A 20,173-nucleotide genomic window follows, 5' to 3' on the forward strand; every position below is an offset into this window, starting at 1 on the left:
AAATATGTTCCGATAGTTACAGAATCCTCAAGCAAGACACATGAAGGAAGGAACAACCTGCAAGCCCTGGAGGGGGTAAGGTGGAAAACTACTCTTTGTGGTAAGGGTGCAAGACCCCCGTATTCGCCTTTCCAGGGTCCTGCACAATCTCTGAGCCTGCACCAGCTGGAGGGCCAGCTGGTTTTCGGGGCTCCCTGACACCACATCTAAATGAAGTCTTTAATCTCTATTCGGGTCACTGAAATAATTTTCTTTTGCCAGTAAAATCTATATGCAATTTAATAAATGGGAAGATATAAAGCAAACATACTCTGTTCATTTTAAAATGCTGCTCAAAGCAAAATAATTATAGAATTTATAGCTGTACAAAATACACTATATAGGTATATAAAGCATATATAAAAAAAAAAGATTGGTTTCTGATGCTCACTTATCTATAGAATATTGAGGGGATAAGCTTACAACGTCAATGGGTGAAGGGCAGTAGGTTGATTCCCTTAAATGAGAAAAAGCTCTCCAGTGTGTTCAAATCACCGGCCACTTGCCAAGAGTACATGGTATCATGGTGCTAATATTCTACCTGAAGTCACCAATCTGTCTGGCATGAGATCAACAAATACTTAAAACTGACATAAAGAGGGGCACCTGGGTGGCTCAGTCGGTAAAGCGGCCGACTTCAGCTCAGGTCATGATCTTGCAGTCTGTGAGTTCGAGCCCCGCGTCGGGCTGTGTGCTGACAGCTCAGAGCCTGGAGCTTGTTTCAGATTCTGTGTCTCCCTCTCTCTCTGACCCTCCCCTGTTCATGCTTTGTCTCTCTCTGTCTCAAAAATAAATAAATGTTTAAAAAAAAAAACTGACATAAAGAAAAAGTAATTTTGACTCTAACAGAAAAATAAAACAATAGTCAGAGAAAATCGATGAACTAAACTGTGCAACCCTCCGCTTAGGGTAGAAAAACCCACACAAGACTTCATGTTAGAATGCAGGGTATTACAAATAGCGTGGTCATCTAACAAACCGAATGTCCTAAAGATGATGAAGGAAATAAAGTTGGTTCATTTTAAACACTTTTATACGCTACAGTATTTTAGAATGATTTCTACTCTTGATATCTAAATGGAAAAGTCACCAGTAATAAAGCAACACTCGTATGAAGTACCTAGGGCAGTCACATCCCAGAGACAGAAAGGAGAATGGTGGATGCCAGGGGCTGAAGGAGGGAGGAATGAAGAATTATTGTTTAATGGGTACACGGTTTCAGTTTTACGAGATGAAGAGTTCTGGAGGTTGGCTGTGCAACCATGTGAATGTAACACTACTTCACTGTATACTTAAAAACGATTGGGGCGCCTGGGTGGCTCAGTCGGTTGAGCATCCGACTTCGGCTCAGGTCATGATCTCACAGTTTGTGGGTTCAAGCCCCGCATCAGACTCTGTGCTGACTGCTTGCTCAGAGCCTGGAGCCTGCTTCAGATTCTGTCTCCTTCTCTCTCTGCCCCTCCCCCACTCACGCTTTGTCTCACTCTGTTTCTCAAAAATAAATAAAATGTAAAAAAAAAAAAAAACAAAAAACGATTAAGATGGTACACTTATGTGTATTTTACCATAATTTAAAAAAAGAATACACGAGTCCAAGAGTCCTAAGCTGATATCTGAATCCTCACTAGTGTTCGACTTCTTTCCCAATGATACCGAATTCCCCTCAGTTCTAGAAGCAATGGCAACCATTCCCTTTTAGGCAATCAAGACACTAGAATCATAAACCCTTCTTCCTTTTTTTTTTTTAAAGGTTGTAAAAACTTTCTAAGTTGGAGAATGAAAGGAGAGAGAGAGAGAGAGTGGAGAGAAGAATCGATTACAACTTGACCTTGTGATGAAGAGCAGAGCCCTGTAACCGTCTCAGCGGAAGAGATGAAACTAATGGAACACTATAATTTTTGGCTAAAGATCATAAACTGCTTCCTGTGGGTCACAAATATTTACTTATCCTCGACAAATATTTTTGCTTATGAAGCTTTTCTTCATGAAGGAAAATTTTGCGTAATGCCCAAGTTAGCACGTATTCTCATTTTGGGGTGCCACAACTCAGTGGTTCCCAAATCTAGCATTGAGTTGCACATCAGAGTACTCTGAGGAACCTTAAAAATTTACAGAACCCTGGCTCCACTCCAACTCTACTGGAGAAGATTACCCAGTAGGTTCCAGCAGTGAACCAGTGACTAGGTCATTTTAAAGCTTCCAAGGATATTTTTATGTGTAGCCTATTTGGGAAAAATCACTCAAAGAAAAGACAGTTAGGAGAATGGCTGCCTGAGCACATGCACTTACCTCCCTCCACCCTCTCAAAATCTCTTTGAAATTAATGAACATAAAAGTATGAAAATACCCACAGCAGTACTAGAAAACCAGGAAGAGTTCCATCAGTAGACCAGAACACTAAGGAATTTCTGGAAGATATAAAGCAGATGGAATCAGTAAAACCCCAAATTGCTAAAGAGCCTGAAATGAACAGGATCATTTACATTGTAAGTGTTGCCGGCAGAACCTCAGAATATTCCCTAGATCAGAGGCAGCAAGTGTTGGCAGCAGATGTGGGTCAGGTGTCCAGTAATTACTGAAGGCTTTGGTAATAATTTTCCAGCATCTTACTCTCAAGAGTAGCTGACTTGTGAACTGTCCCCGGGTTGAAACATGACAAGAGAGGAAAGGCAGTGTTCTGGGTAAAGTCTGGCGGCCAAGAGGAAAAAGGAGCCCCCATTTCCAGAAGGCAAGTTTCTTGTGCACATCCTAAAAGAAAGTCCAACTGGGTAGACCTCTTCCTTCCCCCCTACCCTACATCCTCTGCAGGAAGAGATCCCGTACTCATAATTTTCATGCACACTTTTTTTTTAACCACTGCTGACAAAACAAGTCCACAGACTCATTTGTTAACATGAACTGCCATCACAAAAGCATAGAAATAAAGAAGCAAAAGAAAGAAAGCATTTTTATTTGGAGAACAAATACAGGGTTAACTCCAAGGGGAATAAAGTAAATTCTAGAAATCAAGGGAAACTTTCTCTCATCCATAAAATAAGAATAAGCCATTAGAAAAGGAAAAATACAATCAGAGTACTTAGAAATTAAGACCATGAGAGCCAAGAAAAACAAATCAACCAGACAAACAGCACCTCAGAAGAAGAGGTGAATGACGGAATGAACATATCTGAAGAATGAATTAGGTACAACGGATCCCCTTGATCAAGCACAGAATATGACTCTCAGGGTGATCATCATAAACAACTTCGGCAGGCCCCGCCGGGGTTCCGTGGGCTGGAGGAGGGCCCAGGCGTGGAGGGAGAAAGAATAGGCAAGGATCACACTGCAGGTCTAGAGAGGGCAGACCTAGTGCGCCCACCCTAAGCCTTCTGGATCAACTTTGCCCGGCTTGTGTCCTCTACCTGGAATGTCCAAGTACCCTTCACTTTACCAAGGCCTATTTTCACTTAGGCCTGGGTCCCGGTGCCACGTGCCTCTGGGAAGGCTTTCTTCACTTCCCATCCTCAGGCTGATTTTACATTTTCGAATATCCCCACAGATCAGCACAGCTAAGTTTAACTTTCTATATAATAACCTATTCGTGTCTCTGTCTTCCTCAGCTTTGAGGGATATTTGAAAAAAATTTTTTAATGTTTATTTATTTTTGAGAGAGAGAGAGAGAGAGAGAGAGAGAGAGAGAGAGAGAGAGAGAGGATGAGCTAGGGTGGGGCAGAGACAGAGAGGGAGACACAGAATCCGAAGCAGGCTCCAGGCTCTGAGCTGTCAGCACATAGCCCGACATAGGGCTCAAACTCGGGAATGGTGAGATCATGACCTTGGCCAAGGTCGGACGCCCAACTGACTGAGCCACCCAGGCGCCCTGAGGGATATTTTAACCAAAAACACTGGTATTATTCAGCTACAGAGACATGGATACACGTCAGTTGTCCTCTCAATATATCTTGCATGCCTACTGGTAGCACTGGATGCACTTCTAATAGCTGAAGAAAAATAACAGAAAGGGTTCTGTACACACAGCATTAAAGTACCTATTCGTCCCATGTTGGCATTCTCTGAATTCAATAGGATGCCATCACATTTGGCGACTTTCTGAATTTCCACCAGGTTCCTAACTGTTTATGCAAACGGACCTCTACGAATCCAGTAATTTGGTCAAAAACTAGGAAGCCCTACCACATAACAATCAATATGTTTTTGTCTCCCTGAAATGGATATACAATTGGATACTTTCATTTACTGAATATCATCTGTGAGTTTTCCGGAGGGAGTCATAAAAGGTACTGACTTTCAGCTTTTCACCGCTGTCTCTCCTCTTACTGACCTCTGCTACCCCTGGGCTACTAAGTCTAAAACCAGGCAACTCTATTATGCCAGCACTACGGCAGGGCACTGGGGCCCTGAAACGATAGTTATCTGTACAGATCATGTGATGGCCCAGGTATCTGAGATATTTATCTTGAGTAAAGCTAACAGAAGTGATTTCAAGGCTTGCACTCTCTGATTTTTCCCCCAGCAGATCAAATCTATTCCGTATACCATGTCCTGGACCACAGGTGTCAACAGGAACAGAGCAGAAAATGTATTGAGCCTCCAAAGCAGACGAGCTGGAAGCACTAAAGGAAGGTTAAGGGCTGTGCCTATGTAGAAACATAAGAAAACAATTAGTAAGAAAATGAAAGCACTGAAATCATTGACTCACCTCTAGCTCAATTTCTTGGGAAATCATGCTTTTTAAAGAAACTTAAAAGAGAGGGAGAAGGACAGTGAAGAATATGGCATTGGTTATCTTTAATTGCCCTTACAAAGCAAATATTCCTTAAAAACAATGTGGTAATGACCGCGGGATTTATTGTATATGTGACAGAGAAAATTTTTCTCTGGAATTTTTCTCCTTAAGGCACAAAAGATAATTGATTTGGGGGATATGAAAATTAGAGGTCCAACTTACAAAGTAGTATATTGACCCAATAGGTGTATTATCAAGTAGCATAGTTTTCCCCAGCTCATGGAAAACCTACCATGGCTGAAATAAAACTAAAAATGATTTTTAAAAAGAAAGACATTAATCTCATTAGTCATATCTTTATTTTGCGGAGTGGGTAAAACTCTTTTCCAGATTGGGAAGAAAATTCCCTAAATAGAAGTAAGTCAAGCCATCTCTCTATAGTCAGGAGTCCAGAAGTTCAAGTATCCTGGGGACTTGGGAACGTCAGAGCCCCTATATACCCAGATTTATATCTCTCTTTAAATTACTCCCCACAATCAAGGCAAGAAGCAAAAGTAATAAGTTCCACCATAAGCTGGGGGAATCTAAAGGTTTCCAGCACCTTAAACAATGAATATGGTAAGAATGAGAAACTATCTTCTCACAATAGTTGCTAATGGTCTTTAGGTAGAAATTCCCCAAAGAAAATTAAGTGTCCCTTCCACTGCTATTGAAAAGAAACCCTACCTCCCCAATAAGACCACGGGAACACATTCAACACAAACTGGAAAAAATATGAAAAGTCAGAAAACTTCAATATTTTTTTCCACAGAAGAGAAGAGAGACAGAGGAAGGGTATTTGAAATAATGCCTCTGTGCAAAGTTAACCATCCAGATTTAATCTCTAACCTTTAGAGATATGGTACAGAGATATGGGGTTAACCCTTAGGTCTGATAGGGGAGGAAAAAGATGCCAACGAAACCGCACAAAAACTAAAGTCCTTTTTAAAAATATTTATTTATTTATTTATTTATTTATTTATTTATTTATTTATGTAAGCCCTATGCCCAACATGAGGCTCAAGTTCACTACCCTGAGATGGAAAGTCAATGCTCTACTGACTGAGCCAGCCAGGTGTCCCTACACTGGTTCTTAATAATCAGAAGCATAGACCTTGAGCTCAGGAAGAGATGTGCTCTAAACTCTTACACTTAGTTCTTACCCTCTTATAAAAGATGGTTCAAAGAATAGCCCCGAGGTAAAAGTAGAGAACAGAGAGGTCGTCATAAAGCATAGTTCAAACTGACTGGCTGGGGGAAGGAGGAGGAGGAAAGGATTAGGGAAGGAGTAGAGGTCCTTCCTTTCGCATCAAAAAGTCTGCCTATCTCAGCGCCAGTTCTGAAATCTTCCACATTGACACTGAATGAGACAGCATCACAATGTGAGGATGATATGCTTCAAATCTTTGGAAAACAAAATGTATGCATGTGTATACTCTAATATACAGTCTCTTAGCAGCATTCGTTCTAAGTAGGAATAACAAGATAGAAGTTATGGCCTAATTAGCAAAAGGCTCAGTGACACAGCCTGAAATCTTACATCCAAATTGCTTAGTAGCTATACGGAGTGTAGATGACAATTTATGGAAGAAATTCTAATTCAACAGACCGGTGCAGGAAGTGTCAAACAAAGGACAGCAAAATATATGTTGAAATTTCCACATACACATTTTACGAAAGAGCAACCCTAAAGTATAATTAAATAAAAAGCACAGGCTATGCTAATTTCATCATCCTAGCATTAGAGTCTCTAACCCTCACCAGAGCTTTGTTTTTCCACCAAGAACTTTGTCATATGGCCCTGTCATTTTCAAATGTAAAATCTTCCATGACAAGAAAATTTTCCAAGGCACTTAGAATCCTCATTTAAAGCACTAGAACCCACACAATCAGGTTACTAATAAATGACAAATCGGGAGTTTCCACTTACGTAGATATATTGTTGAAGCTGAGAAACAGACGTTGGAGGCTGGGCAAATTATCCACATCTCTCTAGAAGGAAACAGAAAGCAAAAATTTATCAGCTGGAAGAAAAAAAAAATATTATCAACGTCTTCTGGCTCGGCTGTTGAAATATGTAGTCATTGCTGTTCACTGCAACCTTGCTAGACCATTGATTTCCACTGGACACCGAGCTCCATTCTTCCCCACTGCAGATTAAATGGGAGGGTTTCACTACATCCGCAGAGCAAGCTGCACCACTCGCAAGGTAAAAAGCACTGAGAACAGGGAGAGATGCCGCTAGCCTCTTTAAGCATGCTTTTGGGAAAGAAGCCAAAATGCTACTTCAGCATTTCAACTGTAGCACAAATATAGTATGATCAAACGTTTGTTAAAAATCACTTTTAAAAGGAAGCTGTTCAAATGTTTTAAATTTTAAATTTATGCAATTAGCTTTCCCAACAGTACCGAGAATTTCAAAGCCATTTCCCTCACTATTCTCAATCCTTTGGAAATAGACCAGTTACAAATGAGCCAAGATGCTGACAATCTCCCCATAAAACTAAAAGCAGATCACAGTGAGTGTCACTGAAGGGCAATTTCCAACCTAAGCAAACAACAGACGTTACAATTGGAAATCTACCCCGTTCTGTTTGGGTACAGCACCCCAGAGCAAACTATGGCTGTTTAAACGTGGTTTTACCCTTACCAAATATTGAAATGTTTTGGCTCAAATGACTTTTTTAAAAATCACAAAATAAGTACAAAGCCATCTAATTTCATCAAATGGAAAGACACAAACTTCTTGAAAATCTGACATATGCTGAAGAAATAGAATCTTAAGAAGCAGCTTAGTAATTACCTAGGCTACAACCTCATTAGGCACATGAGAAAAAGTGAACAGTTGGGGTTGTTGCAGAGGGAGGGTGGGGGTGGGATGGAAAGGTGACCCAGGATTACATACTGCCCTTAGAGACTGAGACAGGACAAGATTGGTTATCTTGACTTCCGTTAAAATTCGACACACTGACACTTCTCTTATAAAATGTTTCTCCCTCTCTCTCTCTCTCTCTTTTCATTTAAAAAGTTTTTTTAAAGACTCACTTTAATTTGCTGGATGATGAGCTAGCTAAAATATCTGCTGTTAATACTAATATGTTAGTATGAAAAGTTGGGACACATTTCTTTCTTCTTTTTTTTTGTGTCTGGGACTAATTATTGAAGCATTATATTAGTTTCAGGTGTATAATAAATGCTATTAATTTTTAAGGGCAATATCATTTATAATAATTCTAGTTATAGGAGTTTGAATAATGCTAATACAAGTATATACATTTTACATATTACTGTGTCAAATATTTAAACCCAAATCAAAACTTGTTTTACTGTTTCCATAGGTCATTATCTTTCTTCCTCCTTCCTTTCCTTCCTCCCTTTTAAAACTACCATTTCCAAGACCCCAGTAAGAATTAAGACAAGGGACTTAAAATTACAGCAAAGCCTAGCTTTTCCTAAAATGGTTCATTTATTTAAGTTTGCCATATAAAGAAAATATAAAAGTGATGGAATTGTGACAGAGTCACATCTCACTGGTTTTTGAGAGGGTAGAGGAGAAATGAATCTGGCTTAAGACATTTTCCCATGGGGTTTCCCTTGTGCACCCCTCTCCGACACTTTGTCAACTCTGCAGATCCTAAGCAGTATAAAACAGATACAGTTGCCAGTCATCAGACCACGGGCTATGTGCACCATTCATTTGGCATTCCTATTCTCAGGCCCATCCCTGAAAAGCCTGTTCCATAGGTGTGAATGGTGGTTTTTAGCGTTTTTCAACCATGGCCAAAGATAAGTCTGCAGAAAACAGGAAGGCATCCAAATTCCCCTCAGTGGGTTGTAAGCTCTAAATGTTGGCCAACTTCTGGAATCATCCCTACCAGCTTCTTCTCCTGATAATCCCAGAAGTGCCTGGAAGGTAAGTGGAGGAGTGATGGACTAGCGGTTGGTCTCATTTTACTCCAGGGCCCTACTTTCCAGAGAAGTGGTAGCTTTCTTCCTATCTGGTCTCTACAAGTAGGGAGTCATAGCCAAACTGAAAGCCCTCTCTGTACTCTCAGGGAATCTTTTCTCCCAAATTCTTCCTAAATCTACCCGAGATATTTATGGGCACCAACATTGTTTGTTGACATCTAACCAGGAGAAAGTGAGAAGCAGCAGCCTGGCTCTCCTTTAAATCAAGGCAGCTTAAAAAAAAAAATACACTTGTCACTTTTAGCTCCAGCCTACCACCTTCAGAGACTGCAGACACCTTCCAAGATGTAAGTTTTTGCTATTAAAATATAAATTCAAATGATATCAGGCTATAATTTGTGAGACAGGTTTTTAAAAGTTTGCTTGATTAAATTATAATGTTTTGTATTTATCTTCATTTATGAAACCAAATTTTAGGAGAAGTCTTTATCAAATGTTAGCCATCATTAGCCATCATTACCTGATAGAGCTATAAAAAAATATTCACAACAGATTGAAAAACGAAAACTCAGAATTTAGCTACATATCCCTATAACCAGTTTAGTTGATAGCCCTTCCAGAACTTTGAAAAGCAAAATGATTACCCGCAATCATTTTTGTTGTTCCAGGTTTCATTTCTACAAGAAAATTATGGCTTTTAATTTTGCCAGCAACTCTGAGATATACTTTGTAATGCATAGACAAAAAGAAAACATATTTATCATATTAATTATCTGTGTGAGTTATTTACAGAAGACTAACAAACAAAAAAGACTTGTTGACAGCTACTGGAAGATGGCTCCTCTAATATGAGAGAAGAAACAAAGATCAAAACACCTAAGATCCAGGAAGGGGATTCGCCATTGGAGGCAGGCAAAAAGAACTCCAAGGGTGGCATCTCGTGCTTTAAAACCAAGGTCCAATGTTCACTTTGCAAATCTCATCTTTCTTTGCCAGACAATCCCAACCTATTACATCATAAATCCATCAATATGAATCAAGCCCCTTCACTGACAGATGCACCTTTAAACCGGACCCCCAAGAAATCTCAAAAATAAATATCCTGCCTTTGCCCTTGAAGACGTGACTAAGACTATGTCAAGGTAGTGAGCTTTTCTTGCCGGTAAGTAACAACCTCAACTTCTCTTTACTAACAGGTTATTCCAATGGTATTTTGGGAGGCCAGCATTTGACAATCTACTTATCCAAAAAAATATAATTATTTTGGAATAATGGGGAAAGGAGAAGTGGAGGGCTAAAGCTAATGTAAGAAAGCCAAATCTTCGTAACTTGAAGGAAAAGTCAGCACGTTTATTTAATTGTACAGTGTTAAACCCTCCCAACAGTTCTTTTCTGAAGGTAAATTTTCACAGGCAGAGAAATTACTGCAAGGAAGCAACCTGAGAAGAGGAAGATGAAATAAAATATTTACATATAAGGTAATATTTGTATTTCATTTCATGTGTAGTTTAGTCTGCTCATAGTCTCAAATTTACTATATTTAACAAAACACAATTCTAAGATTACATTCAAAACATTTGTTGAAGTAAGATTCAAAGTCGGGGCATCTGAGTGGCTCAGTCGGTTAGGCATCTGGTCAGATCATGATCTTGCGGTTAGTGAGTTCAAGCCCCGCACTGGGCTCTGTGCTGACAGCTCAGAGCCTGAAGCCTACTGCTGATTCTGTGTCTCCCTCTCTCTGCCCCTTCTCTGCTCGTGTGCTCTCTCTCTCTCTCTCTCTCTCTCTCTCTCTCTCAAAGAATAAATAAACATTAAAAAAAATTGAAGTAAGATTCAAAGTAATTTTCTGTATTTTAAAAGTATAATCCTTTAAAAGTTAGACAAACAAAATTACTACAGATTATTGAGAGGATTATAATTTTTTTATTTTTCAAAAGAATAGAGACTTGCCATTTGAGAAAGATGCTTGTCCGAGTCAGCTCAGACACTATTTTCCATATTCCTAAACTTCACGAAAGAACTAAATGATTCAGCAATCTCACCATGTGTAGAACATCTATTACTGAAGCTATTTTTAGAGCAGTTTCCTGCAGAGGAATAAGGAAGAAAGGTGAAGAGACGAAGGCTTTGGCATGCACCAAGTAGGACAAAGAGGACTAAAAAAATCACAGCTACTCTCATTCTGTTACCTATTCTGTAATAAATAAAAATAAAAATAAATATATAGGGGAAATTATTTTCATTTTGAGAACTGAAAAGAGATTTATTAACAAAGCAATGAAGAAGTTCAAAAAGTACTCCCTTTTATAAAAGGATTTATTAATTCCAAACTAACTACTAGCTACAGTCATCCCTTTTGACACAGACACATATTCCATGAGAAATTATATGTAAGCCATCATATCAGCAAGTCCAATCGTATATTTAAATGCCTATTTTAAAAAGTCTATTTTCTGGTTCTATTACCCAAAGGCATTAATATATATATCTGCCTTTTATATTTTTTACCACCCTTTATATGGTCATACTCTCTCTCTCTCTCTCTCTCTCTCTCTCAACTAGCTGCAAGCTATTCTTCCAGTCTGATTTTTTTTCAGCACACGATTTAATTCCCATAGGGAAAGAGGTGGGATGGTGGGGTGGGGGACTAAAAACCCGACTAGTAAGCAGGCTACTGATACTCTGACTATGAAGACTTCCAGTATTTATAATCTAGGAGAGCTAGAGTTAATAGCAACGAGGGAAAAGAAAAGACCTCAATTTCATTATCATAGGCCTTTCCTCACTTGAATTTGTAGTTTTCTATCACGTACATGATCTAACAAGACCCCTCATAACAACTGATCCCTGGCATTCATGCCCTTAACACTCCTGGCAACACTCTCTGGAAAGACACAAACTCAACTCAGGCTTATAGCATTCTATCCCAACTAACGTATGGGAAAAAAATTAGCATGAGCAAGAGTCAGCAGAAACTTCAGGCAGCAAATGTAGAACTGCTCAAAAATTAAGAAAATATAGTAACTGGATAAAGACTAGGAAAGATCTATGTTTAAAATTATTAGAGAAATAAAAGAAACCAAAACATGAAAAAACATGTTTAATAAGGTACTCTGGACATTTATGAAAAAATTCATGTAGAACTCCTAGAAACAAAAAATTATGGTCATTATGGTCAGTAGATGGGCTGAAAATAGACTAGATAAGACTGGGGAGAGAGTTATTTAACTGGCAAATAGCACTAAATAAGTAAAAAGAATGCAGAAATGTAGCAGAGAGAAAAAGGAATGATAGAAATTTTTATTTATTTATTTATTTATTTATTTATTTTTAGATTTTTAAAAAAATGTTTATTTTCGAGAGAGAGAGAGACAGAGTGCGAGCGGGGGAGGAGCAGAGAGAGAGGGAGACACAGAATCCAAAGCAGACTCCAGGCTTCAAGCTGTCAGCACAGAGCCCAACGTGGGGCTTGAACTCACGAACTGTGAGATCATGACCTGAGCTGAAGTAGGACCCTCAACCGACTGAGCCACCCAGATGCCCCAGGAATGATAGAAATTTTATGACACAAAGGATAGAACATGAAGGTCCACGCTATATCTAGTAGGTGTTTAAGAAGTAGAAAGAGAGAAAATGGAAGGGGTCAATATTTGAGAATATAAAGACTCAGTATGTTCCCATAATTAATGAAAGATATGCATCTGCAGATTCAGAAACACAAATATTAGGTATGCTAGTAAAATTACCATATTTGGTCAAATCTAAGGTATCATCTTAAGTTTATTTTATGTAACACCTGATGAAACAAACTTATGATTAACCAATAACAAAATATCACTTAGAATTTTTATTTCACTGTTGCTGAAAGAGCTCTTTTAGATTTATTTAACCATATTTTTAGCCAAATATCATTCTTATGCATACATAAAAATTAAGCAAAATGAATCTATTAAATAAATGAACTCCAAAATATCTCCATTTAGCATAGAGTTAGACAGTGTAGTTCTGGCATAATAATATACAAATAGATGGAACAAAAGAGAAGGTCCACAAAAAGACTCATTTGATTATAATTCAATTTCAACAAGGACACACCAATTAATGAGTAAAGGGTGTAGAGCAAATAGATATCCCTATATCGGAAAAATTAACCATGACCCCAACCTCACACCATACACAAAATGTAATTAAAGAAGTGTCAAGACCCCCAAGTGAAAGGTAAAACAATAAACTTTCTGGAAGAAGGCAGAGGAGAACATATCCATGATACCGGGATAGACAAAGACTTCTTGTTCAGGGCAAAAAAGGCACCAATGATAAAATAAAACAAATTGGTAAACTGTACATCACTAAAATGTAAAGCTTCTACATATCAAAAACATTACTAAATAAGCAAAAAGGCAAACCATGCAAAAGAAGCCACCCAATGCATATGCCAAAGGACCTGAAGCTAGAACATAGATCTACTACACCTCAATGATAAAAGGATAAACAACCTAATTTTTTAATAGGTAAAAGACATAAACTGATATGTCATAAAAAGATATGTTAGAATGGCCTAAAAGGACTTGAAAACATGCTCAACATCACTAGTCATCAAGGAACTGCAAATTAAAACCACTGATAATCACAGAATCACTAAACTTATAAAGACCATCACCATCAAATGTTGGGTAGGATGTGGGGTAATTAGAGCTCTTATTTATTGCTGTTGGAATGTAAAATGGTATAATCACTTTATAAAATGGTTTGGCAGTTTCTAGTAAATTTAGACATCCACCTACCTTATGGCTCCGTAAGAGAAATGAGGTACATGTCCACCAAAATAAATGGATAAATAAAAGACTATAAGAATATTCCTATCAGTGTTATTTGTAAGGGCCAAAAATTGGAAATAATCAAGATGGCTATGAAGAGAAGAATGAAACCACAATTTGCATTATAATTAGAGAATGAATACAACTCTCAGCTAATTTAAAAAAAAAAACTAATGATACACACAACAAAATGGATGAATATCAAAACATTAAGTTAGTACACAAAAAGTATATATATATATATATATATATATATATATATATATATATATTTCATAAAAAGTTCAAAAACAAGCAAAATTAATCTATGGGGAAAGAAGTCAGAAAACTTCTAGGGCAGGGAAAAGCTGGGACTGACTGGGAAGGGGCACAAGGGAACTTTCTGGAGCAAAAGAAATGTTTTCTATCTTGATCTGAGTGGTGGTCAAATGAAAGTACATTTATATAAAAAAAAAAAAAAACAGTGAACTGTACAGTTGAGATCTGTGTATCCAAATTACACCTCAATAAAGTATGGAGGAATAGTCTTCACATTTAGAGTCCAACTTCTGAATCACTATTTAACCAATAATATCCATGCTTTTCACACAATACTGTCTTCTGTGCCATCATGAACATTGGTGATGCTGAGTATCTTAAAAGTGTGCTCTATTATTGTCTACAGAATGTTCTTCCAAGCTAGTGACATACATTCTGTATATTTTTATATTGTTAAGGTAAAGAAACACCGGTACTCTGGTCTGAATGTTTGTGTCTCCCCCAAATTGAAATCCTAACCACGAAGGTGATAGTATTAGGAGGTGGGACCTTTGGGAGGTGCTTAAGTAACAAGAGTGGTCCCTTATGAATGGGATTAGTGCCTTATAAAAGAGGTCTAGCCTTTGCTACCATGTGAGGACACAGTGAAAACTCACCAGCTGTAGACCAAAAAGAAGGCTCTCACCAGAATGCAACCAGGCTGGCACTTTGATCTTGGACTTCCCAGCCTCCAGAACTGTGAGAAATAAATTTCTCTTGTTTATAAGTTACCCAGCCTGTGGTATTTTGTGATAGCAGCCCAAATAGTCTAAGACACCAGTGTGAATTATACACACAGCTTCTTCTTGCTTTAAAATGCTGTCATCTCTTCCAAGGAGCTTGCTCAATTTCTCCTGCCTTCAAGTACATTGCTTGGCATGTGATGAGCAAACTCTCTGAATCTATCTCAGTATCAAAATATAACACAGCTTTACCAAACATGGTTTTCTTCCTTTGAAAGTATGTGATTGTTAATTAGCAAGAAAATGTAGAATTACGGTCATTCCTCCAATGAAAAGTATGTTTCACTAATATTAAATGTGTGTCTTTGCTTTCCATGCCTTTTTGAATTCAGAAATGTTTCATTTCATGCTGTCTTGGTGTAATCTTTTTTTAAGTTTATTTATTTATTTTGAGAGAGAGAGAGCAAGCAAGCATGAGCTGGGGAGGGGAAGAGAGAGAGAGAGAGGGAGAGAATACCAATCAGGCTTCACTCTGCCAGCACAGAGCCCAATATGGGGCTTGAACCCATGAACCTTGAGATCATGACCTGAGCAGAAACCAAGAGTTGGACATTTAACCACCTGAGACACTCACACACCCCCTTGGTGTAATCTTTTTAGCATTTTTTTTTTTAATTTTAGAGAGAGAGAGAGCATGTGCAAGTAAGAAGAGTGGCAGAGGGAGACAGAGTCGTAAGCAGGCTCCATACTCAGCATGGAGTCCCACGACCCTGGGATGATGACCTGAGCCGAAATCAAGAGTTGGACGCCCAACCCACTGAGCCATTTAGGTGTAATCTTTTTAAATACATTTTGAACAGTGATTAAAGTCAAAACATGTAGCACCAATAATTGAAATGAGCATAGTATAAAGTTAAAAGCAAGTTCACGTATAGTTAAGCAATGAAATTACTATAACCTATCCAATAGTGATTTTAAGATGCCATGCATTGTAAAACATATCCAGATTTCAGAGTTGGTGAAATATGGAAAAAAAATATTTATCTAAAATTGAAGAAATATGGTGGTTCCACATCTATACACATCTTGGTGAGTCCGAAGAACTTCAAAAAGTAATCTCATAATCTTAAAAGCAACCAGAGAAAGAAAAAGAAAATCATGCACACAAAAAAAGATAGTAGACAGTTTAATGGCAATAATAGAGTTCAAAGACAGCGAGCTTCAAACATCTAGGGGAAAAAATAACTGTCCACCAAGTCAAACTATCAGTCATGAATAAAAGCAAAATAAACACATTATCAGACAAACATAAACTGAGAGAGCTTACCACCACCAGAGCCATCATAAAGATTTTTCTAAATTGTATATTTTGGAAAGAGTGGTAAACCCAGACACGCATGTGGGTGAATCCAAATAAGCACTGACTGAAAACACCAACAATTAACATATCTAATTTTGGAAGTAAAAAGATTAAAAAAAAAAAAGTCTAGGAAGCAAAACTATGTGAACCAGGACAGGCTTCCTGAATTAAATGATTCTGGGGTCCTTATTTAAGAAGAGGGTAGGGATGTATATTAACTCCATAATTTAAGTCAAGTGTATATTTTAAAATGTTAAGAGTAACCATTAAAGTGAATAGGAAAGAACAGAGAAAACTCCATCAGCCCACAATAAGGTGCATGAGTACAAAAACGCCCCCCGGTTGAAAGTAAAAGAATAGGTCATATGACTCACTAAGAAGTTAGCATCACTCCTGCTGCTATTCCTGCCAAAAGTACATAAACTGAATCTAATCATGAGGACACATCAGTAGACAAACCCAAATTGACGGACATTCTGCAAAATAAGAAGCTACTATTGTTCAAAAATGTCAATGTCATGACATACAAAGAGATTAAAGAAGACTAGGGAGGCATAATTACTGAATGAAATGCATGATCTTGGAATTTGCTTTTTTTTTTTATTATAAAGGGGCACTAATTAGATAATTAAGAAAACTTGAATGGGATTTACAGATTACATAATAGCATCACATCAATGTTAATTTCCCGATTTTGATTATTGTAATGTGTTTATATAAGAGAATTGTTGTTTTTAGAAAATATACACTGAAGTATGCGAATATAAAGGGGCATCATGCCTGCAACTTACTCTTAAATGGTTCAGAAAAAGAGGGAGAGAGAGACAGACTTGTAGACATAAAGAGAAGGGAAGAAGGAGAATAATCAAAAGAAAAGACAAAGCAAATGTACTAAATATAACCATTTAGGTAATTGGGTACTGGGGTACTAGGACTTCTTTACTATTGCATCCTTTTCTGAAATTGTGCCAATATTAAAGTTTTCTAAAGGTTAAGGAATAAAAAAGATACACCAGGAAAAAAATCACCAAAAGAAAGTTGGCACTAACATTAGACTAAATGAATGTTAAGGCAAAAAGTATTAACTTCCTTAGCTATACTACATACTTAGAACAGTACCTGACATATGGCCCATGCTCATAAAACACTTGCTCAATGAAGGAGTTAGTAACAAAGATAGTTACTACACAATGATAAAACGAACAATTTATCAGGAAGATACATCAGTTTTTTTTTTTTACTTTATTTAAATCCAAGTGGGTTAACATATAGTGTAATAATAGTTTCAGGAGCAGAATTTAGTGATTCATCACTTACATATAACACCCAGTGCTCATCCCAACAAGATACATCAATTTTAAACTTGTGTGCACCTAGAAACAGCTTCAAAGACTGACCACATACTAGGGAAACATATGGAGAGCACGTACTGACTGTAAATATTGACTGCCTAGTAGGCAATAAAGCAAACCTCAACAAACTTCACAGAACCGATTACATATAATCCACATTCACTGGTCACAATACCATTAAATTAGAAAAGAATGACTAAAAAAAGAATAACCCAAACATATCAAAAATTGTATATGGATCAAGGAAGAAATCATAATGGGACTTATAAAATATTTAGAATAAAAATACTAAATTTCAAAACTTGTGGGAAGAAGCTGAAGTGGTTCTTAGAGGGAAATTTATAGCCTTTAGTGCTCATATTAGAAAATAAAAAAGAATGAAAACTAATGTATCAGATATCCAACACAAAATTTTAGAAAGAAAAAGAAAATAAGAGAGTTAAGAACAAAAATCAATAAACAGTATTTTTTAAAAGCTGTAAGAGAAGCTCAACAAAGCCAAAAGGCAGTTCTTTGAAACTACTAGTAACATAAAGAAATCTCAGGCAATACTAATCAAGAAATAAGAAAGTATGAATAAGCATTATGAGAAGTGACAAAGAGGCCATGACTACAGAGAGAGCAGCTAAAAACAGTAAATTCAGATGAAAGGAAACTACAACATATCAAGACTGATACTATTATTACTAAATCAATGGTTTAAAACTACCCAAACTATTTAACAGATAAATTCTTCCAATTATTCAAGGTGCAGATTATCTTTAATTTCATATAAAGTGAGATTTATACCAAATAAATAGGGTATCACACAATATTAAAATAGGAACCACTCCTCAATTCATTTTATGAGGCTAGTGTAATCTTGATATCAGAAAAGAACAATAAAAATAAGTTACAGAAAAATCTCATTTATTTTTTTTTAAGTTTATTTATTTGTTTTTGAGAGAGAACATGTGAGCAAGCAAGGGAGGGGCAGAGAGAGAGAGGGGGAGAGAATCCCAAGCAGGGTCTGCGCTGTCAGCACAGAGCCCTATGCAGGGCTTGAACTCACAAACCGTGAGATCATGACCTGAGCTGAAATCAGATGCTTAGCGGACTGAGCCACCCAGGCACCCCTGGACAAAATCTCATGTATTAACATCGATATAAATATTGTGAATAAAATATTGGCAAACAAAATTCATGAAGGTATATGAAATATAGCCTATAAAATACATAATATGACCAAAAGTGCTAGAGTGACTTACCATTACACAATCTTCTAAAACAATTTGCAAAATTAATAAAGAAGAATCCATACAACCAGTCTAAGAGCGGTAGAAAAATCATCTAATAAAATCCAACAAACATTCATAACATGAACTTAAGCAAACTAAAAACAGAGGATAATTTTCTCAGATTAATAAATGGCATTTAGCAAACACAGCTAGTGATATGTTTCCCTTAAACTCAGGAATAAGGCAAGGATGCCCACTTTTGCTTCTTTATTCAACTGTACTAGAGGTTTAGTCAAACTGGAGGTTCAGTTTAGCTCAAACAAGAAGAAACAAAACATAATGATTAAGGAAAAACTATAATTGTTCACAAAAAATTATAATTGTCTAAATATAAAACCTAAGATAACCTACAGATACATTTTTAAAATTATTAAGTGTCAGAGAAAGCTTGCTAAATATATGATCAATGAACCCAAATCAACTGTGGTTCCATACACTACTAACAACAGTAAGAAATCTATTTCTGATCAAAAAAGTTTACAATAGCAAAAAAGGTATAACATATCTTGGAAGAAATCTAACAAAAAACAAATGAGCTATTTATGGAGGAGAATAAAAATCATTAAATGTGACATTATGTGAATTGAGAGATACGCTGTTTTCACATTATGCCTTCATAATAATATGCCATGTTCATATTATGGTATTAAAGTTTCCATATCATAAAAAATCTCAATTGTCTTCAAATTCAAAGACATTCCAATCAAACATACCAGTAGGGTTATTCATGAAACTTGATATGCTATTTCTAGAATGTATATAGAAACAGAAAAAAAAAGAAGATGATTTTTCTTTAGAGGAAGAAAGGAAAGCTGGGAAAGGAAGGAAAGGGAAGAAAAAGGAAGATTGGGGCCCTCATGCTACGAGCTCTTAGGACATAACAGAGGTTATTACAGTTATTAAGATAGTGTTATACTGGAACATAGAGATCTATGGAACAGAACAGAGGCCAGCACAGACCCATGCATATGTGGATATTTAATTTGCTAGAAGGAAATACTGCCAAGGTGATAGAAAAGGACAGAAAGAATCCACTTTTCAATAAATGGTGCTGGGACAATTAGCAATCCAAATGAGAAAAGAAGAAACAAAATCGAATTTTAACTTTACACCACAAGCAAAAATCAATTGCAAATAGATAAAACATGCGAATAACTTTAAAACTTTTGTTAATACAGAAAAATATCTTTATGTCCTCAGTCTTTTTTTTAATTTTTTTTTAATGTTTATTCATTTTTGAGAGACAGAGAGAGACAGAATGCGAGCTGGGAAGAGGCAGAGAGAGAGGGAGACACAGAATCCAAAGCCGGCTCCAGTCTGAGCTGTCAGCACAGAGCCTGACACAGGGCTCAAACCCCCGAACCACGAGATCATGACCTGAGCTGAAGTTGGATGCTTAACTGACTGGGCCACCCAGGCACCCCTATATCCTCAGTCTTTAAGGAAAGATTTTTCAAACAAAAAAACCCAGAAACAGTAAAAAAAAAAAAACTATTGATAGTTTTTTACTTCTGTTCCTCAAAATACAGCAGAAACAAACACTCCTGATCAAGAGGAAAAAGAGAAAACACTCTGTCATTACAATGGGCAAAGGATAGGAACATTTACAGAAGAGAGCTCAATTATCACAAAAGAAAAAAGATGAAAGGCATTCATTCAACCTCACTGGAAATT

The 20,173-nt window shown here is 37.0% G+C and overlaps 1 protein-coding gene across 4 annotated transcripts in view; it reads right to left on the bottom strand.

Annotated features, from left to right (window-relative positions):
- Positions 1-20,173, bottom strand: part of LRRC49 (leucine rich repeat containing 49) — a 145,327-nt gene that overhangs the window by 91,615 nt on the left and 33,539 nt on the right. For all 4 annotated transcript variants that reach the window (XM_058737201.1, XM_058737202.1, XM_058737203.1 and 1 more), the window contains one exon: positions 6,735-6,796. In XM_058737201.1, coding sequence (XP_058593184.1) covers positions 6,735-6,796 — 62 coding nt within the window. The remainder of the gene's footprint in view (positions 1-6,734; positions 6,797-20,173) is intronic.

Source organism: Neofelis nebulosa, chromosome 7 (genome assembly GCF_028018385.1).
Source record: "Neofelis nebulosa isolate mNeoNeb1 chromosome 7, mNeoNeb1.pri, whole genome shotgun sequence".
In the NCBI taxonomy this organism is placed as follows: domain Eukaryota; kingdom Metazoa; phylum Chordata; class Mammalia; order Carnivora; family Felidae; genus Neofelis; species Neofelis nebulosa.